Source organism: Physeter macrocephalus, chromosome 7 (assembly GCF_002837175.3).
Source record: "Physeter macrocephalus isolate SW-GA chromosome 7, ASM283717v5, whole genome shotgun sequence".
NCBI lineage: Eukaryota > Metazoa > Chordata > Mammalia > Artiodactyla > Physeteridae > Physeter > Physeter macrocephalus.
The window spans coordinates 128758865-128784249 of record NC_041220.1 but is presented as its reverse complement, the minus strand read 5'-3'; the positions used below and the strand labels follow the sequence as shown (position 1 = coordinate 128784249).

The 25385-nt window shown below is 36.5% G+C and overlaps 1 protein-coding gene across 1 annotated transcript in view; it reads right to left on the bottom strand.

Annotated features, from left to right (window-relative positions):
- The window catches only part of FAT4 (FAT atypical cadherin 4), a 184477-nt gene that overhangs the window by 26957 nt on the left and 132135 nt on the right, over positions 1-25385 (bottom strand). The window contains exons 7-10 of the mRNA XM_024119347.3: positions 23521-23701; positions 15983-16233; positions 9592-13941; positions 103-207 (exon numbers count right to left, since the gene is read on the bottom strand). Coding sequence (XP_023975115.1) covers positions 103-207; positions 9592-13941; positions 15983-16233; positions 23521-23701 — 4887 coding nt within the window. The remainder of the gene's footprint in view (positions 1-102; positions 208-9591; positions 13942-15982; positions 16234-23520; positions 23702-25385) is intronic.

The following is a 25385-nucleotide window of genomic DNA, read 5'->3' as shown; positions in this document are numbered from 1 at the left end:
ACTAACATTTTCTTAGTCACTCCAAGACACGATAAAACAAAATTGCTAAACTGTGCGCCAAAATAGATTGATATTTTATATCAACCACTAAGTTTTACTCACCAAATGGACAATGGCAGTAGTATGACTCCACACCACTTTGACAGGAACCACCATTAAAGCAGGGGTTGCATTCACAGTAATTGACTGGAGATTCACAGATTTTCCCTGAAAAGCATCAAACTCATTAAAAAAATCCTTACATAAATATATTAACACCATTACTGCATGACCATATGTAATAGTCTATCCTGAGAGAGCCTATCTTTGGAGAAAAGAAATACAAGAACATGTTACTTGACATGAGGACATAGGAATATTATAACCGAGTTCAAAGTCTTATTCAGTTGTCCTATTGTAAAGATGTGCATTATAATATTTAGGAAGTAATTTACATAATCATCTTGGAAGGAACTACTGTTTTCAGGGAAATCACAAATGGTGAACATATTTAAATGTTTTCACTGAATTTATTTTCTCTTGTCGATGCCAGTTTTTTCATGTATTATAACTGGAGAGTTGAAACTTCTGCAGTATAATTTTCACCATCGAGATTTCCTTAACTCAGATTTCTCAAAGGTAATAATGAATCTCATTTAGCTTATTTGCCAAATTACAATACTTTCACTCTCAAGAAATATTCCTTAGCTTTGGCTTACCTGTTGTAAAGTAGAGTAAGAAATAAAAAGACACGTCAAACACATTTTCAAATATTTATGAAAATTTATTCTTGACTATGGATTATGTATGCTCTGTCTTTCTTCTAAACCAATAATACCTAGCAAGCATATATTTCAGTGTATAAAGACTTCTCATATATCATCTTGTTAATTGAATCTGTTAATATTGACTGAGTGCCTATTATGGGCCTGGCATGCTAGAAAATGAAGGTCTGACAGTTAAAAAGCAGACAAGTGTCTTAACATGGTGTCTCCACTTTAGTGGGGGAAATTGATCCACACAACAGGAAACATATTTCACAGATGGCAGAGAAGAAGCCTTTGGAGGGTAATCTCTTGCCTAAGAAATTATAAAACTATGGTACAGACCATTGTAACTCTGCTCCCATATCCAGGTTTCAGACAGCTATAATTGAATAGTTAATCACTTAGTAGGCAAAACTTAGGGTATAAGGCCAGTCCCATCTGTGTTTTGTTATCGTTGTGATGTTGTGTGGTTTTTTATGCAAATGTAAATTTGTTCTAATATCACTGTTCTATAATAAATATTGTAATAATTTAACATATTTGTTAGAATAGTTTTTAGTTTTCTAATTTGAGGAAATAATGATATTTCTTAATTTCCTAAGAAATTAAGACATTTTTTAGAGTTCTTAATTTCCATTCATTGACAGGAGGGAGAGTTTATTTCTGTAAAGCTATTACCTACTTCCCAGCATGACTGCACTAATGCCTTTATTCAATGTCTCATGAAAGGGCGTAAGTTTTATATGCACAACTAGACCATGTTGTGCATAGATAATCCATTTCATCATAATAACTATGCTTGAAACACAGTCAAAGTCTTTGTTTAATTTATTTCTGCTTTTGTGGCTTGATTTTGTAGCCACACTTGCTGGTTTGTTTGAAATTATAAGTGTGAGTCAGATTTCATGACACTGCTAACTGAACATGATTCTCTACATCATAGGGTCATAAACACAAAATTTTTTCCTTTATAAATAAAATTGGGAATCTCCTTACAAGGCAAAACAGTACAATTTCAGAATACCTTTCTATTCTAAGGGGAAATAATGAAAATAAACAAGTTAACAATCTAGAAGCACAGAAATTAAGTTTTAAGTACTTTAGCAATGAGTCATACTAGAGAAACAGGCAGGACAAATTTATTCTAAGCCCATACAAACTATCACACCACAGAGATGCTGTGCCATGGGAGAACTCTCTTCTCTGGTGTTTTCTAACTGGATTTGTGACAGATTGTTCTAGAGAAGTGTACTTTTTTTCCCTTGATACAATACTGATACCACTCAATAGAGAATGAAATAAGACCTATTGACTACACTATTGATTATTTACTTAGTATCAGGAAAGTCACATCCCAGTCCTTCCATTTTTTCCACTGTAAGATTATGCATAATTTTCACATGTGCTGTTGTACTAAGGTTTTATTTTCTTCTTTTCCTTTCTTTTTTTGAAAATTTCTTTTAGAGTTGTGTTAAAAGTAGCATGTATTAAGGATATAGACTAATATTCTTTACAGGTATGGTCAGTATAACCTTCATGTTGTGAACACATATACATAGGTTACAAAATCCCAAACTTTACTTCTTGAAGCCTGGAAATGGGGAACAAAGGCTAATCAGTTTAGCGGGTGTGGTCATGTACACTTACTCAAGTATTTGGACCTATGTGCTCTCCAAGAACAATGTATGACTATAACAACCCAAATCATTGATCCTGTAAATCTCAACTCTCTACTTTTTTGAATCTTGTTGGAAAAGACCACCTTGAATCTTGGTTTCTACAGCAATAACAACAAAGAAATTTAGGGTTTTTAAAAAATAATTATATAAAATGGTTATTTTATTTACCCCTTACAAAATAAGATTTTAACACAGACATCTGAATTTAATTCAAATACAAACTATGAGCTATTTCAGTTAGCCCAAAGCAAGAGGTGGAAAGAGACCCAAAAATAAATACGACTTACTCATGTGTTAAAACATACAGTGACTACATAAATAGAAGCAGCTACAAACTGAGAAAATATTCATTTGAGAATGAACTTCTTTTAAGGAGAAAGAAAATTCAATCTTTCGTTTGACATTTTATTTTAAGCCAGAGTTTTATCTTCATATTTGTCAAAAATTTAAGAAACGAATTTTCTAGGGGTTATGCAAATGAATTTATTGTTGAGTTTGGGTAAAATAGTCTTATTTGTTGTTGTTAGAGTATGTAAATTATTTACCATTCAAAACTTTAGTTTGAGTACTCCATTTATTGAGTAATATTTTTCTTTTACAATAAGTAAATTTCAAAGAGGTTGCCGTACTAGATTCCAAGATACAGTTTGAAAACTCAATGTTGCAATTTAAGTTATTATTAAAAGAACATTTTTTCTTACATGTGAGGGAAAGATGTCATAATTTTACTTAGAATCAAAAAGTTAAATGCGTATTTCTAGGGTTGGGAAAGTTTATGCTCTATTACCCAATTAGAAGTCAGCAACAAATTCTGTATTGTTCTGCACACATCTATGTTAACGGCATAATGATTATCAGAGAATGCAGCAGTTTGAATTACTCTAACATGCTTCTGGTACAAACAATCTGATGTGTTGGAGCACCGTGAAACAAAATTTTGCATCAACTTAATTAATGCTGCAAGTCAATTAACAATATTTGTCAGTGCCTTGAGGCTTGGAAGTATGCTGACAGGGCTTGCACAGAGAAAGGCATTTATGTCTCCTGAACTCAAGGAGCCTTTTTCTATTAAGATATGTTAACTGTCAGAGCAGCTGTTTAGAGGAATAAAGTGATCTCATTGCTTTGACATTCATCAATTAATGGTGTTGATATACATTATTTATTAGAGATAGAAGGAGATGTGCTTTCGGAAGTGTAAGCTCCTAGCACATGGAGAATGGGAATTGGTGAAGATGAAAGTGAATGCATAAGAGGAGGCCAAGGTAAATCCAGACTTTTCAAGATTACAGTTTAAACTTACAGGAGAAATTTAGCATGTGTCTTCATGTTCTGGGGCAGAAGGTGTGATGAAGTGTTGAACATAAATCGAATCTGATGTGATCATCTATGATCTTTTTGACAAGGATATATATTCAAGTTTCACTCACTGCAATAGCACATTTTAATGTTAAGTTAGGTATAATTGTGCTAAATTTATTCTTGCCTGTTAAATTCAGCCACCCTATGGGGATATGATGATTTCTGATATCCCATAGTTTGTGTAGGCTTCAATTTAATAGCTTAGATCACATATATGTTAGATCACCACAAGTAATACTTTTGCATCTCTTGTGTTTATACACAGAGGAGAAGGAAGACCATGTGGAACTAACAAAGTTCATTTTATATCTAAATTGATTATTTTATTAGCAAATATACTTCCATAATACATATACACTATATATTCTGAATGTTTATGCTTATAGGCTTTTTTATTATTTTAATAGAAAGTAGCTGCTTTTTGCATGCTGTGTATATGAAAGGCACTATGAAGATAGCTCATCTAAATATCCTGATCAATTAGCATTATGGTTTTTCACATGGAAACAAAGCAAAAATATTATGCTTAAATAAGGGTCGCTAGTAATTAAACCAAAAAGAAAAAACAAAAACGGTCTTACCTTCGTATTTTAAAACACACACAAATACGATCTCAATGAGACTACAAATGATTATATATAATGATACACATAATATCTACGATAAGCTTACAAATACACGCTTATTTTCCACAGAAATAAGAAGCTTTTAAGCTACTAGAATCTGTTATTAATGCTTTAATAAGTTAATGTATCATTTGAGGCAAACTGTGTAATTCCACTCTTGGAAATAAAATTTGTTTATATTCTTTGGTTTCCTGGTCACATGATCATTGACAACATTAATATATGACTGCTGTGATTTTAAAAGAATGACTCTTAGTTACAACTCCCATCTTCGTGAAAGCAAATGTTTGCCAAGTTTCTTGGTAAAATTACTATGCACAACCTGTAAATAACTTTACGGGCCTCTTTATACTGTCAAGTGACATAAAAGTGATGAATGGACAAACCTCATCCTTCCCTGAAATACTGGGACTTGCTAGAGAGCACAGGAAAACTTCTCCTTGTGGGAATACACTCCTGGCGTTACTACAAATACCACACCTAAAATGCATCCAGATGTGTGAAAGTGAACAGGAAAGGTTAAAGGTGCTATGAACTAATTCTGTTATGAGAGACCAGGATTTAGAAATAAGTTCCATATACATGCTGCCCTTTATAACACCGTTCATTACTATGAAGGATTTAATGCAGGGTGTACTGCAAACAGAAAACCTGGGAGCAGGAAGACAAACGCAGTGTGGTTACTGACTATAATTGTGCTTTCTAATTAGTGTTTTATTAAACGCAGGAAATTTTCATTTGTATAGGAAAAGAAATATTAGATTTGTAGTTATTAGGCTGATGTTTTCCTCCAGGGTTCCCTGAACTTCTGAGGCATGAATAATATGGAAGATATTTTCTTTCAATTTACTGGGGCATATTGACAGTTGATGCAATTTCTTATACTATTAAACTCTGTGAAAATCTAGACATTAAGTTTTCACATGTTCTAGACTATATTAAAATGTATTCATCTTTTCTAATATACTCTACATATAGCTAATCAAAGCTTCATTTAGTGCTATTAATATAAAATTAAATTATAGGAAAATGTTCTTAACAGTGAAACATGAAGTGATTATAACAGAAAATGAAGTCTCAGTATTTTTTTTCTCAATTTCTTTTTGGTGATTTTTCTAGTAACAAAGAAAAACCCACCCAAAATACAAGTTATACAAACAAATTAGTTTTCTCTAAAGTCATTAAATAAAAAAATTCTTATTCCATATTTATTATGTGACCCTATAGCCACAAACTTGAAAATAAACTTAAAAAATAAATATATCAGGAATATGGTAGCAATATGATAATAACTATATCGCTTCATATCTTTTTGTTGTAATCATTCCATAATTTTCATTTTTCTACTTGCATCCTTATAGGATGTTCTCCACAAAGATTCCCTGTTGAGCTAATATTTAAGCACTCTCTGTGGGGTATTCTTAGGATAAAGTCTCTCAACTTGCATCAATTCATAAACACTGTTCTAATCTGTAGCACAATCTCTAGCTTCACATGAAATATTCAGTAGTGTGTGTGTGTGTGTGTGTGTGTGTGTGTGTGTGTGCGCGCGTGTATGTGTGTGATGGGGGGGCAGCGGCTGAGGATTATTTTAATGAGAAAGTTTATAAACTCTAACAGCTCCAATTTGTAATGCCAATGACTTTAAAAATCACTGAAAAAAAATGCAGTGAAAGTCCACAATAGTAAATAGAGTATAAAATATAGGTGCTTTGAAATAATTCTGATGATCCAAAAAAATCTGAATACAATACATACAGACTTTGAAGAAGGCTTCACTAAGGCACTAATACTTAATGTTAACAGAAGTAAAATCTAGCCAGATTGAATATTTAAAAATTCATTCTGTGAGGCACACTTGTGCTTAAGTATGAATTTTGTCTTATGACTTATTAGCTCTGATTGGTTCTTTAAGATGTTTTGGTGCATTAGCTCCACCTTCCTGAGTCAGGTTACCTGCTAAAGACTAGCTGGAAAAAAGTAACTCAAAATGATACTTGAGGGATTACCTTTCCAAAGAACATTAAACATTTACAGACATTTAAACAATGCATTCCTAATTTAGTGTGTGGGTTAACAATTTGTCAGCCTGGTTTTTCATATACTGTTTTCTGCAAAACAAAACAAAGAAATAAAACTATCAGACTTTAATTATCTGCTAGTTTTACTGGATGGACTTTGCATATAGAATTTGGAAACAAAGAATAACATTAATTTAAAAATGTAAGATTTATATGAAGCATTCAATTATGTGTTTATATCATTCCTGATCAATTGGATTATCTCCAATTATGCAAACAGGGACTAAAGTGAGCTCTGAGGAGGGACCGCATGTAAAATTAATACATTACTTCAAATGATGTCCCTTAGAGAAAGAGGTTATGATCTCGTTTTTGGCAGCTCTGGGCCTAGAGTCACCAGAGTGTAGGCTCAGCTTCCTACAACATAAAACAGGAGCAATAGGAGGATCTTTCTATGTCAGATATTCTCTGTTGACGCTCAGCTCCATTCCATCCTTCTGTATTGCAGGGACTGGAAGTTGGAAAACTATCACTTTTCCAGACTCCCTTCCAGCAGGACTCAGGTTTAGCTTCTGCCAGTGGGTGAGAGTTGAATGATATCTGAAGGGTGAAAGCAAAGCAGGGACGGTTCTCCTGGGAATCACTCACTGCAGCACTGCAGTGATGATCAGCCATGGTTTCTGGAAATACCTGCAATGTCTTTATTGCTGAGGTTATGGGTGAATCTTCCTGACCTTCACTCTTATCCAGTTTGAGGGTTCCAATACCTATCTCATAGGCTTTTTGTGCGGTTTAAGTAGAATAATGGAAAAAAATTCTTAGAAGATATCACAGGCCCACTAGCAATACTCTCTAGCAAGTGCAGATCAAAGTGTGATGAGACGTGACAGGCATATAAAGAGCAGAGGCTCCGGAGTAAAGCTTTTAGTCAAAACTCAGATCACTTTCTGTGCCATGCTGGAGGCAAGTTATTTCATCTCCAATCCCTGTAAGATCCAAATTGTTTTGTTTTTAAATGGGAATGATAAAAATATTCATTTAATAGAGTTGTGAGAAGAACTGAATAAATAACTAAGTGAATAACAATGTCTGTGATGCAAGGAGCTTTAAGCAGTGTTTTAAATAGTCACTCGATAAATGTTATTAATATTTCATGATGAAAGAAGAGTATGCTTAAAAGTTTCAACAACTACATTTCGAAAAGGATGTGGTGTATGTTTAAATAAAACGAAACAAATAAAGAAACAGACTACAGAGAAGTGAAGTGAAAGGGCTAGTTCTGTGTCCCTTCATGCAGTAAGTAACATGTATGCTGAGATCAGCATAGGGTGCCTTGCTAACACACTTTCCTTCTTCCCCATCTACTACCCAATGCAGTCACACTTTCTTCATTCCAGAACTAAGCGTAAGCTCACTCTAAGTGTGAATCAGTGTATTACACTAAAATGGGACAAATAAATAATCTTTATTGTTGAATTCCCAACAGAGGAAGTAACGGGGGGTGTGGTTGGTGGGGGGAGAAGGGTGGGAAAGAGTGAGGAAGGTTTTCTAGAAACCCTGAACTCATGACATGTAAGTAAGCCTGTTATTCATTATCCTACAAGTACAACTCTGGTAAGACTGGCACTTACCTTGTGCCACTGAGGCTTGTCTTTATAGAAATCCTACGGCATACCTCTACATCTACCATTACACTAACACTACTATAACGTTACTAATCAGCGTTGCTACTTATTGAAAGCTAGGTGTTTTAAAAACATTATTTTTACTCATTACAACAACGCTAAAAGATAAGTAAGTATGATTATTCCCATTTTACAGATGGGGGAGTTGAAGGTCAGCAAGCTAAGGTGACTTCCCAAAAGCTATAGCTAGATCAAGTTCTGTCAAATCCCTTGAATATTCACTCATATGTTTGCTGCCCCTTTTTTCTTTACATTTCAAGGACATGATTTTGTTAGAAGGCAAAGCTTATGAGATCTGCTTTGGCTTATTCAAACTTGCTTTATGTCATCATCAAGCAATTCAATTCTCCAAATATAAAACTATAAGTATACACATGATGGGCATCATTTTAAAATATGATATCCAAATACATTTTCTGAAAAACTTCTTTTAAAATGGTATTCTGCAAAACATCTACCAAATTTTTAAAAATATATCCTGGTTTTACCTATTTCACTGTACTTTAAATTGTGTTCATAAACACTACAGGGCAACCCAATGTAATATATATGCTCTAAAAATGTATACTGTGCAAATTACAGCAGAGAAATTGTCTCTCCTCAAACTTATCAAGAGCATAAATTTATACACATTTGAAGGGGCACTAACTACAGATCAGCTAATAAATAAAAAGGTGATAGATAGGGATAGAAACAGAGATATATTTATAAACATACATCATGTCCTATTAGGATGCCAAAGACTAGTCAAACAAATTTGCTCAATATGTTTAACTCTGTTTCTAAAATGTCAAGGTACATTGTGGCTCAGTTACCTTAGAAATCAGCCTATGATGTTTTCTAACCGACTACTAGAAATAACAAGGCATTTTAATCTCAATCTAAATCACAGCTCCTGTTTCATTCTCCTCACAGTGTGGGTCAAATTTTAATAATCCTAATGATAATTATGATAAAAAATCATGAAAATGATCATGATAAAATGAAGGAACCAACAACAATAGTTGATAGCTGTATTTAGGACATAAAATAGCCCAGGTCTTATACTTTAAATATACCATGTCCTTTAACTTTAGAACACTTTTTTGAAGATAAGATGCTCTTTTTGCTCTTGTACAAGACAAGAACTTAACCTCTGGAATGAACTGTGTAAGCTCACATCCCGACTCTACAACAAATCAACTGAGTCACCTTGGAAAACCAACTCAACTTCTCTCTACATCATCTCCCTCCTCTGTAAAACCTGGAAAATCATTATCCCTATCTCGTAGGTTTCTTGTGAGAAGTCAGTGAAATATACACAGATAAAGTGCTTAGAACAGTGTCTGGCCAACAGTAAATGCTTAAAGCATTTGCTGTGATTCTGACCATTCTTTAGGGAAAATCATTTGAAAATGACAAAGTTCATGACTTTCTATTGTACGTGATATGGCTAAAGTCTTGGTGGAAAAAAAGGCCAAACACTGTCATACCTGTGTATCCGGTTTTGCAAACACAGTTGAAGCCTCCTGGAAAGTTCTGGCAGACGGCACTGTTCTTGCAGGGACTAGGCAGGCACTCGTTGATATCTCTCTCACAGGCCCTGCCAGTGAAGCCATCTGGGCAGCTGCATGAAAATCCTCCCACTAAATTGTGACAGGTCCCACCATTGTGGCAAGGGGACGGAAGGCATTCGTCTATGTCTATTTCACACCAGCTGCCAGTGTAGCCTGGCAGACACTTGCATAAGAAAGGCTGCAAAGGTTCATTTGCCACGATGATGACTGGAAGACTCTCGTGGCTCTTTAATTCGAAGCTCACGGCCAGTCTCCTTACACAGCTCCCTCCGTTCTGACATGGGCCAGGAGCACAGGAGTCGTGATCCACAGATTCTACCTTCACTCCACTCTGCCGGAAGAGGATCTCTTTGATGCTTTCGAAGAAGGTGGCTACACCACTGGGATTCACATACTGATTATGGTTTCGCTTCACAGCTGCCAAAAGAAATGTTCTGTTGTTCCCTTCATAGGCCCCATACAGTTGCACAGCGGTCCCGAGGCCAGTCAGCTGTGAACTGGAAATGCGTAAGAAATGAAGGTAGTGGTTCGTCAAGAAGTCCTTTACACTTGGTACACTGAGACGCAGTAGGATGCTGTTATCCACTGTCGTGTTGGAAAATCCAGTGAAGAAAACTCGGATATTGCTCGTGACCGTGCTGTGGACGCCATCATTGCTGAGGACGGTCAGATCAAACGTGCCATCCGTGGACCTTGGCTGGGAACTCAGATTGCAAGTGCCCCTTGGAATACTGAAGAGGCTCGGAACTCCCGAAGTCAGGGAGCAGTGGAAGGTGTCTAACACATCGGGATCCTGTGGCTTCACGGAGCCTAAAATCCCACCAGGAAACAAGTTGCCGTAATAATTAACAAATATCTCCACCGTCCGAGACTGTGAAGGGTTGTCATTTTGGTCTATCACTGTGATATGCACGGTTCCTGTGGAAGACATCTGAGGAACACCGGAGTCCCTAGTGACCACGGACAGATAGAAGTCTGCAATTTGCTCTCTGTCAATCTCTCTAGTCGTGCTCAGAACTCCAGCAGTGTTGAGACTAAAATAGCTGGTGGCAGGACCCGTGCTCAGCAAGTAATAGGTAAAGGGGCCTTGATTTGGAGGGAGGTCAGGATCCGTGGACTGAAGGGTCATCACCAGAGTTCCTGGGCGTTTGTTTTCCATAACTTCTCCCTCACTGATGGTCAGCATAGGCCCATTGTCATTTATATCTTCCAGGGTGACTAATAAGGAGGCACTTCCTGTAGCTGAGGGGGTCCCTGAATCCACAGCTAAAACCGTGAGATTATAGATGGGTAGGGTTTCTCGATCTAATTCTGCAGTGACAGTGATCTGTCCTGTCTGTGGATTAATGGAAAAGGCGCCATTTTCATTCCCTGATCCAATAAAATAGGAAAACCTACTCCAGCTGGGAACAGAGTCTGAGTCGAAGGCACTGACAAAGGTCACATGAGTTCCCATTGGGACCCCTTCACTGATCTGAACACTGTAGATGTTTAGACTAAAAACGGGTGGGTCATTGGCATCGAGCACAGTGACATTTACAGTGACCTCATCGATGTCTGCACCCCTAATGCTGCCAAAATTCTTGGCCAGTACCTTCAAAGATACCCTTTCTTCTTTTTCTCTATCAAGAAGTCCAGAAACATAAATTTGTCCAGTCTTCTTGTTGATCTGGAAACCCTTCTTTCTACTGTTACCAAAAATCAAATAATGCACTTCCCCATCAGTGCCCAAATCACGGTCACTGGCAAACACTTCTCCAACAACAGTACCTTTAGGAGCTGCTTCTGAGATTTCAAAATAGTAAAGTTTGGAAACAAAACGAGGCACATATTCATTTGTCCCTTTTAACTGTATATTAACAGTGGCAAAACTGCACCTTTCTTCATCGGGGACATTGAAAGCTTTCACAGTAAGGTGGTAGCTCTGCTTGGTTTCAAAATCCAAGAAGCCTTGAGTGGTGACGACTCCTGTGTTGGGGTCAATGACAAAGAGGTCACTGTCGGATGACTGTATAGTATATGCAATCACAGCATTGGTTCCAGAGTCGGCATCTGTTGCATTTAGGTGGATAACTGTCGTCCCACTGGGGGCATTTTCCAAAACAGAGGGGAAATATTCATCAGGGAGGAATACTGGAGAATTGTCATTCACATCAATCACATCTACAGTCACACTGCAGTAACCAGTCCTTGCAACCCAGCCTCCATCTGTAGCACTAATGGTCATTTCGTGTTTCTGGCATAGCTCATAATCAAGAGCTTTGGCTAGTGTTAATACACCCGTGGAGGAATTGATTGCAAAGATGCCTTCTTCATTTCCTGAGGAAATACTGTACTTAATCAAGCCATTCATAGCCGTGTCTCTGTCTCTTGCAGAAACGGTTCTGACAATGGCCCCGATACTATGGCTTTCAGGGATGGTTGCACTCATGCGGCTTTGAGAGAATTCCGGTGTGTGGTAGTTTTCCTCAGTGACAATTATTTGAACAGTTGCTTGGGATGAAAGTGGAGGGTTTCCCTTATCCTTCGCGGTGACAGTGATCAGAAAGTTTTGGTTCAAGTCAGATATCAGGGGAGCTGCTACTGAAATCCACCCTGTATTATTGTCTAAGTTAAATTTTCCCAAATGATTTTCATTCGAAATGAAATACTCCACTTCAGAATTCAATCCAAAATCCTTCTCATCTACTGCAGTAACTTTGATTAACTTTGTACCAATTTTAACATGTTTGGTGACTGGAGTGAAATATGCGGTTTTAAGAAATTGTGGTGCGTTGTCATTACTGTCCACCGTGTTGATGGTAACTGTTGTCTCACTAAGTAATGCAGGATTACCTCGATCTGAAGATGTCACTATAAAACTATGTCTGTTGATGTTCACGTTACTGAAGCCACTGACGTTCTGGTATATTAAGACCTGTTTATTGAAAATCTCTCCTGTGGTGGCATTAATCCTGAAGTACTCTGACTGAGATTTTATAAAATAAAACACTTGTCCGTTTGATCCCTCATCAGGGTCTGTTGCAGATACCTGAGTCACTCTGGAGCCAATTTCAGTAAGTTCAGGAAAATCTAAGTAATAGGACGGTCTGCTAAATCTTGGAGCATTGTCATTGACATCTGTCACAAATATTGTGACATCTGTACTTACAGTCCACCCAGAATCGTGGGCAGAAACTCGGATTCTGTAACGGTCTGTGTCTTCTCTATTTAAAGGTCGACTAATTACAATATCCCCAGTGCTGGGATTAATCATAAATGGAAGACTTGTGTCCATTATAGAATATCTACTAATTGCATTTACACCAATATCTTCATCAGAAGTTGTGACACGTGTAACTGTGTACCCTAATGGAGAATTTTCAGGAACACGGGCACTGAATATTTGTGAAAACCTAGGGGCGTTATCATTTTCATCTAAAACGTTAATGACGATGTTTACTGAGGTACTCTGAGAAGGGGAGCCTTTGTCTGAGGACTTTATGGTAAGCACATACTGAGATATTTTTTCCCGGTCTAAAGGTCGAATGCTTCTAATTTCACCAGTAGCATGATTGATACTGAAACTATGTTCTCTGTTGCCATTAACAATTTCATAGTCTAATTGTCCATTGGGTCCACTATCCTTGTCCACTGCAGAGACAGTAAGTATTTTTCGAGGAGAAAGGTTTTCCAATATTTCAGATACAAATGGATCTTCCTTAAAAACTGGGGAATTATCATTGACATCTAATACTGTTATGTCGAGTTTCTCATAAGAGGAGAAAGGAGGGAAACCTCCATCTCTGGCTTCTATCCATACAACATATTTTTGTATCTTTTCAAAATCCAGAGGTTGACTAATGGACACCTGCCCTGATAACTGATCAGCCTGAAATGTGTTGCCAAGATTCCCACTTGCAATATAATAGGACAGAGGTTCTCCTCTCAAGGAGGACCCTGTTATGGTAGTGACAAGAGTGCCTACTGGTTGATTCTCAGGAAACACGAAAGTTTGTTCTTTGGCTCTGACTTTAGGGAAATCTGCTTTGTTCACAAATCGAACAGTCACTGTTGTAGAATCTGTCTTTGGAAATGAGCCACTGTCTTTTACATGTACAGAAAACGTCACTTCTGAAGTGCCATTTAGTGGTCCGGCTGCCATAATAGCTCCTCTCAGTGGATCAATATGAAATTTTTCAGAGTTTCTACCCGAAAGAGAATAATGTAGTTCAGAATTGGGTCCAAAATCAGCATCTGTGACAGTAACCGCAAAGACGAAGGAACCTATAAAAGAGGGAGTGTGCAGTTATAATCTCATGGAACCCCAATAAAACATTTGATAGTAAGTTAAAACACTATATTAAAACTATATATAAAACACTATATTGCTACCTGATATAACTTTATTTCCCCATGATTACTAGGGGAGAACAGTACCTCTTATATTGTCTCTGAAGTTCCCCAGTCAAATCTAACAATAGCCTTCAGGAACTGACCTGCCATTATCTACCTAAAACCGATACAGTCTACTGAATTTAATAATTTTCAATATGCCTTTGCGAGAAGCACAGGGAAGAGCAATGGCTAATCCTTCCAAATTATAGTTCCTAGGAGAAAAATCTGTACATAACAGAACGTCCAACAAACACAATAATACAGGAGTTCTGCTAAGAACTATGTTTATGCCCAATGGGGGAAAAAAAAATAATTGCTCTATTATGTCTTCAAATATTATTGAATTACCTTTTATGTAATCATGTCGACAAAAATAATATGTTTAAAAAGTTACTGTCGATTCCTTATACCCACTGTTTTATAGCAAAATTCTTTTATCTATGAACTATTCTCATACGGAGAGGAAGTATATATATGTATGCGTGCATACATATATATATATTAGAACAATTATAAATTACACACACACCACATATGAACAATTATAAAGTACACACACACATGTACATACACACACACACACATATATAAACAATTATAAAGTAGTAAGAAATAAGAACTGAGGAAGAATGGACTCAATTTGGATTCCAAAAGTCAACGCTTGGGATGAGGGCCAATTGGACAGATTGTAGAGGAGATACACTGAAAAGCTGCCATAAGGATGTGTTTTCGATAAACTTCTTCAGAAACCTTTCCCAAACCTGCACTCCTACCCTTAACAGAAGAGTTTGTGACACAAGTGAAAAGTCTCTAATTTAAAAAAGGCCAGTGATTCTGATTAATTATAGTATGTCTAATGAGGAAAAAAATGCTTAAGCCTTACTCACTTTGTACAGGAGATGTTATATTGCATGACCACACATTGGGTGTGCTAGTATCATGCCTGCCAGCAGCATTTCAGCTGAAGGCCGTCGTCAGGGATTTATGACTTCACTATTGACATTTCCTTTTGATAGAAATTTGGCACAATAATTTATGGATTTTATACTTGCAATTGGTATCAATTAGACCTTCTCAAATGAATAGAAGATCAAAGATCACTAGAGGAGAAATCCTGCATCCGTGTTTTTGTTTTTCTAATTAAAAATATCTTAAAGCAAGGAAAATTAATTATGGCCTTTATTTGTATATTTTCCTGTTCCAAAATTCATTTCAAAAATTACCAATGGCAGATGATTTGTGTAGTGCCTAAGAGAGTAGGCCATTCCTTGCAAAGAAACAAACAAAACCAAACTAAATTTAAAAGAGATGCAGAAAGATAAATACATATTGTCAATACGAAAGTGGTTCATTAACGGCTTCATAGTCATACTAACAGAAGAAAAACTTCACTCATCAAAACTAGAGTAAAATTTTTACAGTAATAATTAACTAGAAGGATTCCTTCATTAAACCTTTTGAAAACTTATCTATGAAGCACTGAATAAAATATTCATTTTCTACTAAGAAATACAGCTGAAGGCCTATTACTTCCCAGATAATGTTTCAGGTGCTTGGATATGGCGTGGAAAAAAGAGATAATGTCCCTCCTATCAAGGAACACACAAATTACATCTCAGGACAGAACCCTCCTTGACTACAAAGTGAAATCTACTCTAATCTTTAACAATGTTCAAGTAAAATTAAGAAACAGCACTAGGAAAGGTGTGGCAATTATAAAACCTTAAATACAATTGGTCTGGGAAGAAAGAATTAATTTGCAAGATTCGATGTTCCTTCAATCTATTTAGGCAAGAGTTGAATTTTAGAGGATTTGCCAAGTTTGGCTATATCAGAAATACACACGTAAAAATAACAGCCATGTAATTAGAGAAAGTGTCCAATGTATAGTTTTTATTTATCTATGAGACCTCCGAGTTGGTTTGGTTACCTGGAAGAGTAGGAGACGGGATGTGTGTGACATACGGGTGATGCTGAAACCTTGGTGGGTTGTCGTTGACGTCAGTCACTGTGACGAGCACACTGGTGGAACTGGAAAGAGGTTGCGGGGATCCAGCATCACTGGCAACAACCACTAAAGTATAATTCTCTTTTGTTTCCCTGTCTAGCAAAGCACTGGTAATGATTTGTCCTGTGGATGGGTTGACGGTGAACTGAGAATTTCCACCAATGATCCTATAACTAAAGCAGAGAGCAGACATGGGCATATTTCTTCCAGTTTTAATGCTGCAACATCTATTTACTATAATTTAATGACCGAGGCAGAAATGTCAAGAAAAACATTACAAGTAAGATCACACAACAACGAAAGGATATGGCGAGTTCAAATTTTATGTGAACATCACATTAACAATCTTTATTGTGAGATATCCCATGACCTCAAGCAGGTCCTCACAAGGTTTGTGGGTTTCTTAAATCACGCAGGTCCCCAGAATATACCCAGAAGACTATTGTGTTTTAAATAAACCAGCCTGAGAGCATAAATCAGGGCCTTGCTCTAATATTGTGGTCAGCGGCCAGGATCACAAATGAACATCTGTTAAATGAATCTCAAAATTATTTTTTCTGCTGTGCGCCATAACATACCAGAAAGGTCAGTGGAAGATCTTTTTCTTTAAAGACCAAACACTGTATTTGACATATACTGACTATCCAGAACAACTCAAGAACTGATTATTTATACAGAGACATTCCTAGATACTAATTCTCTCATGCTATTCCTCATATGGCCATGTTGCTTTGCTTTCTTGTTGTAAGGAGAGGTATGACATCTTCATGGATATTTTGATGCTAACCAGATTGGTTAGCGGGGAGGAGTTTCCACTGAGAATAGCTTCTCTCTTCTTTCTGAAGAAAAAAGCTGTCTGTATATATTCCTGAGAGGTCAGCTAGGAAAGAAGTAGCTAAGCTTGAAGGTTCAGAAGCTGGCTGTGGTCCCTAATTTTTTAAGTTGGAGGGTAGCGAGATACTAGACATATTTCAAAGTTTTCTCCTTTATGCCAACAAAGAAATGCCCTCATTGGAACTAACTGGTGTTTCTATAGTTTGGTTTGTGTCCATAAAAACATAGCAACAGCAAGTGCCTAACAGAAACAGCAGGAAAAACCTTGCATTGCAGCCAGTGCACATTTCTCCTATGAAGTTCATCATTCAAAACAAACATTTCAGCAGCTTCATCCTTTTTAGAGACATAATGAACCGTTGGGAGCTATGTTTTTTAAAAAATAGAGGTTCTATAAAATGAGAGCTAAATAGAAAAAGAATAAGGAAGGAATTTGGTTGAGAAATGATTTTAATATTGATAAAGTACTTGGTATCACTCAGATTTGAACACCCTTTGACACACCCACATGCCACGATCACGAGTAAGAACACCACTGACTATATTTCCTGGACCAGAAATGACTCATTACAAAGTGTAATTACTATGCTTACACAGTAGAAGATATCTACTCCCTTTATCAAAATAAAAATAACAAAGGTTTGTAAATGATTTCTCAAAGTTAGAAATTCAGGACTCATGAAATAATCATATTGCCTTACCTTTTGGAGAAAGTCTGTAGACACCTGGATTATGAGAATTCTGTGATTTTACTTTGGGAAACTTTGCTTCTATCGGTAGGTGTAGAAATGACCAAATAAGTTAATAGGGGTTGGAACAAGTGCTTCATGGTGCCACAAGCTTTCTTACAGCTTTATGACAGCAAAGGTCAGGGTTCACTCAAATATTTGTTCCCTTAAGCATTCACAGATAAAAATAAGAAGGATGCAAAATGTATGTAAATTTGATTTGGATGCTTTGTATGTGAGAAGACCATGGTATATTAGAATGAACAATGTGTTGAAGGGCAAATGATGTAAGTTCTGGCCCAGGTTGAACTAAATAATCCATAGAGGAACTCTGTACTATAAATTCTTATTCTTTATTTTATGCTATTGCACATAAGATTGCCTGTTTAAAAGTAAGTAATATATTTATTATTTTTAAAAATTAAAGAATAAAAGTGTATCAATAGTGTTTTTTAAATATGAGATATTCTTTAATATCTCACAATATCTATAATACCAGTTTCAATCAAATTTATTCTTGTAAGTTACAAAAAGAAAGAGATAAAAGAAACATAGGGGACAATATAAATGGATAGACTGCTGAGATCACATGCCCAGGTTTTCCCCACTTGTATTATTTGAGTCTTGTTTCACTTCTCATCCTTTCATGCATCTCCCTCCTGCTGCTCTGGTCCATATTAATTTCTCTTAAGGTTATGAACTTAGATCAAGTCTTGTGCTACCTTCTTAACAGCTAAACACCTACGTTGTTCTTTACAACTTTGCAGCATCTTTACTGTGTTCTTAGTGTGTACCCAGCAGACTACAAGGCATTTTATATACGCTCTCATTTAAGCCTCAGAACAATCCTAACAGTCTGGTTTTGTACTACATTTTTTATCGATGAGGAATCTGAGTCTAAGGGAGGCTAATCTAGTTGCACAGAGAAACATGCAATCTATAAATGGTACAGGGAGACTGTGAACTTCTGCCTTTATGACTTCAACATGCATTTTTTCCATTATCCTACAGTAGATGGAAGGTGAGACACAGCCTGGGGGGATGTGGGTGATACAAGGTACACTGTAGCTCTTGCTAAGGCCAAAGGGGACTCTGGCTCAGATTTGTCGACGTAGAATCAGTTTACAATGATTTAGTTCAATGCAAATCAACAAGGTGTTAATTTTTTGTGTGACTCAAGAAATTACTGTTTCAAATTACTGGCATAAACTGATCATTATTATCTAAAATCTAAATCAACTGTTGTTGCATTTGTAAAGCTGAAATATCCCCATTTGATTTTTTGAAACTTTTTTACCTCTTCCTGAGATTTGCTACGGTCATAAGGCACTGCACTGTGGGCTGCTAGAATACAGTGATTTAGTAATAGTTTAGAAACTGGACTTTGGAACACAGTTCCCTTGGACATGAATTTTGATCTCATTCAAGTACTTAAATTCATAAAGTTTCTTAGCCTCTCTAAGTCTTCTCTATCTATAAAGTATTATACATATATGTATTCCTTTCATTTGGTAGTTTTGAGCATCAAATGTAATTTCTTTTGAAAAGCACTGGCAGCATAATTAGTATGTGACAAGAATTCAAAGTTTAGGTTTACACACATAACACTATATATATATGTACATAATTATAATAATCTATTATACATAATCTCTTATAATCCATCTTTAGGTAAATGGATGAACTAATAGAGACATGGATAAGTAGGTAAAAAAATTCTGTGCTCAAGCTTATACCCTGATGGAAGAAAGACACATGGAAAAGTAAATACAAAACCAGGCAGTATGTTTAAGTGCTATGAAATTGCTCAGAAGCATTGTTTCAGGAATTCAGAAGACAAAGAGATCACTTTTGATAGAAAAGCCTTTCTTGGAGAAATGTAAATTTAGGCTAAGTCTTAAAGAGGTTACCCACCTTACAATAGTATCGTAAAGGGAGAATGAAGGTATTTTAGGCTAGAAGTCAACAAATTTTTTTTCTGTAAAGGACCAGTTAGTAAATATTTTCAGCTCTTTAGGCCATCAGATCTCTGTTGCAACACTCGACTTGCTGTTTTAATGAAAAAGCAGCCGCAGACAATACATACATGAATGGGCATGGCTATTTTTCAGTAACACTTTATTTACAAAACTAGGCACTGGGTCGAATTTGGCTTGCAGGCTGCTGTTTGCAGAACCCTGGTCTAGGATATAGAAGGATTTGAACAGAGCCATATGCTTGGAAAAGCACAGGTCCTTTTCCCAGGAGCAGAAAGTGATACAGTGAGGCTGAAAGTTTGGCTATACATTTGTACAGAATAAGCTTGGAAAGATGCTGGGGCTGTTTACGGAGTGGCTGGAATATGCAGACTGGGCGTTGTGCCCTAGGCAAACTGGAAGTTGAAAGATTTTGAGGAGGGGTGAGTATCATTGTTAAAGCTGAGCCACTGAGCTAGCTGTTTCATGTTACTGCCATTTTCCTTTCATTCACTGACTCAGGCTTTGCTTTATCCAAATCACTTTCTACAACACTGAGAGAGGAATCATCCTAAAACGTAAACTAATCATGTTATTGCCCACCTTAAAACATTTCAGTTGTTTCTCCCACTAGACACAGAAAGAAATGTGAATTTTCTCCTATGGTATACAAGGCCCATTCCTGACCCACACCAACCATACTGAAGAGCTTTGTTTTTCTGATGCTCTGTTTTTGCACAGCTTTGGCTTTGCACCTGTTACTGTCTGCCTAGAATGCCTTTCATCCCTTGTGTGTCCATAAGCAACTCCTCTGTCTTTCCAAAATTCATCAGTTACTTGAAGCTTATACTTATTTCCTCAGGTATCACTGAGTATGCTGTTCTTTCCACATATTCTGTGTTTAAACTATACTTGTTACAAGGCACTCTAATTGTAATATTGCAAAATTACCTTCTATAGTCAAGTGTTCTTATTAGAACTGAAGTGCTTAACTCCTCAGAACTTAACAAAGTATCTGGGACATCGTAAGGGCTCCAAGATTATACAGGATCGTGTAGTATATAGATTGGAAGGATTCGAAACCAGAGTCAGGAGAGTAAGTTAATTTTTATTATAATAGTCCAGGCATGATGTAATTATGGACTGAACTAGGGTCTTGGCAGGAGGGCTGCACAGAAAAGAATGAGTGCCAGAGGCATTGGAAAGAAGAAACATGAAAACTTGTCCACTGAATGAGCGTAGGGCGAGAGGATGACTGCTGGCCATCAAGATGGAAGGACGAAGAAAACAAGGCAACATCATTAAAAGAGAGCAGTACACCAAGATGAGAAACAGAAAAGGTTAGGAGTTTCTGATATGTTGTCCTTATGACTTCTACCTCTACGTAGAAGTGCCTCCTAGAGAGTTTTAAAGACAGATGGGAATCTCCAGGATGGAGTCAGAGTTGATACAACAGGTTTAGAGGTTTTCTGTCTAGTTTTCTGGGTAAGTTTTCTCATGGCTGCAGCCATGGAAATGGATGATTCTCTACTCTCTCTCTCTTTCACTCTTTCTCTCTCTCACACACACACACAAACACACACATACACACACGTGCAGGAAAATAAAGAAAGGAAAGAAAAGGACTGAGAAAAATTGCTGTGGCGAATGTCCAAACTTCTTTGGAGAGATAGAAAGAGGGGATACAGAAGGCAAATTAGAAGGTGTGGTCAGAGACGCAGGATGAGAAATAAGAAATAACATTTACACTGACACTGAGGAGAAAAAAAAATGCCAATAAGAAAGGCTGACTGTGGTGCAAACACTGCAAAGGGCAAAGGGAAATAAAGACTCAGAAATCACTGGACTTGATAAATTTCACTAGAATCTTCGAATAGTCTTTTTTGGTAAAGCAATGGAGGAGAAAGACAGAGATTTTCAAGAATAAATGGCCAGAGAAAACTTTGAGGCAGTAACCCACCCTCTCAAAAATGTGGTGTGAAAAATGTGAGTAAAAGCAGCAGTTGTAAAGAATACTAGAATCATTCATTTAATGCATTTATTTAGGTGCCAGTCACTATTATGTTGTAGACATTTTTCAAGGAAGAATATATTAGGAATAAAATAGATATTAGAATGATGAAAAGAAAAGAAAACTAGTATAAATTTAGTGACTTTCATGTCCCAATAATGTGTTAGAGACATTTGCACATATTAACTGATTCCATATATGATACTTGGCACCTAGTAATTGGTCAACATATATTTAATTCTCACAAATTTCGAAAGTAGCAATTCTTAACTCCACTTTTACTGATGGATACACTGAGCCTTAGAGATACTAAAATGACTTTCCTAAGTCATGTAAGTAAATAAAGGAACCAGAACTCAATACCAGATATTCTGAGCATTTCTATAGGGATAAAGGTATGATCAAGGAAAGAAGGATTACTTGAAGATCCAGAGCAAAGTGTAGTAACTGTTGAATTAATGATCTGAGGGAAATCGAATGGGATGGGATTAAGAGCACAGAGAAAGGGATTTGCCTTTGAATGTCAACCCTGTTGATACAGTTTTGTGACTTTCTCCAACGTTATGACATAAAAGAATTAAAAGTGAGGTTTTGAATGGAGATTTGGTCAGTTGGGAAAAAAAAAGGAATATATTTCTATAAGAGCTAAATTCTGGAATGGGTATCTGGGAAACAAGGATATAAACTAGATAAAGATATAAACTAGATAAGCTAGTAATTAATGCAGGCTGGTTTACTACAAGGGAAACTATTAAAAGTTATGTAAAGTGTTTAACTCAAAATAAGTATACCATCCATTAAAATGCATAACTTGATCAAACTGGTAGAAAGAAGAATATAGATAAATATTTTTTGGGTAGCTGCTGTGTAAAAGATCATGTTAGACCATATGGGAAAATTAACATCACACATAAAAGGTTGTGCTTTTAGACAGTCCATCAGTAGTTGGGTAAATGACTTAAATATGTAATACTTAAACAGTCAATATAAAAATTAATACATAAAAGCTCTGTTCAGCAGAGGAAAAAGTGGATTTTCTCCAGGATTCCATGAATAGCAAGGAGTGATTAACATCCAAAATATATATTCCATTAAAAACATATCAAGCCAGAGTAAATAAGATTTAGGTTGGCATAACAACTTACTATTCTGTGAAAATATTTTTCATTTAAGTTGTAATAATTGTCTGTCAATTTAAAGTGAACATAATAGTTTTTTGCAAGATAAAAATGGCATGGACTTTTATCGTATCTGACTATATGATGGCACAGTCATTTGAAGACTTTTCACCAATGGGTTTTAGCCCGGGGACTCTTGGCTGGCCGTGGCTGCTTTGACAAAGAAAGTATTATGGAAGGGATTCTACGCCGCTTCAAGGCCTGGCCTTCAAGAGCATTAGCAGCTTTCACCTGAGGTCCTTGTAACCCAGAGGTTCTCCTACCATATAAAGAAGTCTAACTACCCTGCTGAAGAACCACACTGAGAAGCTCTGAGACCACAAGATCGGAGAAGGGGTCCAACTGAGCCTAAAGTTCCAGCCATCCCTGCCAAGCCACCAGGAACGCAAGTGAAGCCATCTTGGACCCTCTAGGACACAGTCACCAGGTAAATACCATAAGTGACACTAGTCAACCACAAGAAGCAGAAGAATCTCTCACTGACCCGTGCCCTAATTCCTCAACTAGAAAATAATGAGATACAATAAAAATATAAATAAAATTAATAAGATAAAATTTTAGAACAATACATAAAATCATTATTGTTTTAATCCTCATTTTAGGTATAGTTGGCTCTTCAGCAATAGATAACCACAATTGGGCTATGAGTTAATGCTATGGAATTTCAGCAAAATGAAGCATTGTATGCATTTAGTCCAAAGACTAATGTTTAATGAGAAAAATAATTAAAATTTACAAAGGAAAACGTACCGACCTGATAACTGCATTTGTTGAAGCATCAGCGTCTGAGGCATTTACCAATAAAACATCTGTCCCAGTTGGGGCATCTTCAGGAATTGCTGTCAAATACATTTTACTGGCAAAAGTAGGGACATTGTCATTGACGTCATCCACTATGACATTGATAGTTCCAGTTCCGGTCAGGGCAGGGGATCCTAGAAGGAAAAGAAAATCAAGTCTTAATGTTCATTAAATAACAAAAATAATAGCAAACTTAACAATTAGCTGTAGACAGAACTACGGAAGAGAATTTAGAAAACATCCCGAAGTAAAATTTGTGAACACATAGGCAAGTGATTGAGCGATTTTTAGTGTTGTTACAAGAAAAAAATATTTTTATTTAGGGACTAGTATTCCAACTCTTTCCTAGTGATACTGCACAAAAGGAATACGTCAACCTCTTATTCTATTTTAAAGGTGCTGATTCAGCAATGCAGAACACAACAATATCATTTAAATGCCACCAAAGAGGCACTTACAGTAAAATAGCTCAAGCCAGATTTGGAGAATACCCCTGGGCCTGGAATAGCTGGCCAGCTGACAAGGCAGAGTTAAAAACTATATTCCTAGATGTGACTCTCACTGCTATTGTCAACAAAATTCAACTGGGCTTCTGAGGCCTTTAATTCCCCTTTTCTGTACTAACCAATATTTGTTTGCAGAAAACTTAAAGAAGAAAGCTTCAAGTTAACATCAAAACTCTAATCTTCCACTTGCTGGAAATAACACTATGTCAATGAGCTGACTTGAAATCATCTTTGTTGCATGTATTTAATATTTAAGGTAAATGTGAAACAATTCATTTTTATTTCCTGTTCCAGTTCCATTATCAGCATATAGTGAAAACCCAGCACTTAACAAAATCTTGGAGTACACGGTCTGTACTACACAAGGTTAGCAGACTCTTTGTGGTGAAGGTCAGATGACATATTTTAAGTTTAGACTCTGTGGGTTGTCCCACAGGTAAACGGCAAATCATCTGCCCTTAGCTGTGTTTTCAAAATCAGTTTTCAAACTTTAGTTTCTCTAAATAGAAATAATGAAAGTCTGTTTAACTGTATTTATGTAAAATAAAATAAAGTCCTGGATACTCTCACTTTTTGTTTAAGATACTATTCTTTCTCCCATAAAATTATCTCTGGTTAAACGAAGTTTAAATTCTACTTATTTCTAGTGCTCAATATTTTGTAAATAAAGCCATTCATTCACTCGCTCATTTGTTTCTCTGTAAAATGTTTATGGAGTAACTCTTTAGTATCAGGATGGTGTTGAGATTCACAGCCTTCCAATATTATTTTTTCGTAATAATATTCTAGTGATTTGCTAGTATTTCCTTACTACTATTCAAACTTTTTCCCATTAGATTGTTATTACTGATGGCATAGTACCAATCAGCTTTTAGGCTCAAATGGATAGGAACCAAAATCGACAGACTAGAAAATTATGGAATGCAGTGGTTTTGGTGATCTGGTATTTTTGTGCTCTATGTAAGGAAGCTCAAATTCTATGTTAGATAAAAAATGTGTAAGACCACTTGAACTAGGCAGTGTAATGAGGCATGATACCTCCAGGAAACCTATGCAATTAAATTTAGGCTACAAGCTGATCTTTGTTGCCATATATATCCTTCTCCGTGACATAATTTATATTAAGCATTCCATTTACATTTACATATTTTTAAATTCATGACTGCAGAAGTCCTTTTTTTTTTTTTTTTTTTTTTTTTTTTTTTTGCCGTATGCGGGTCTCCCACTGTTGTGGCCTCTCCCGTTGCGGAGCACATGCTCCGGACGCGCAGGCTCAGCGGCCATGGCTCACGGGCCCAGCCGCTCCGCGGCA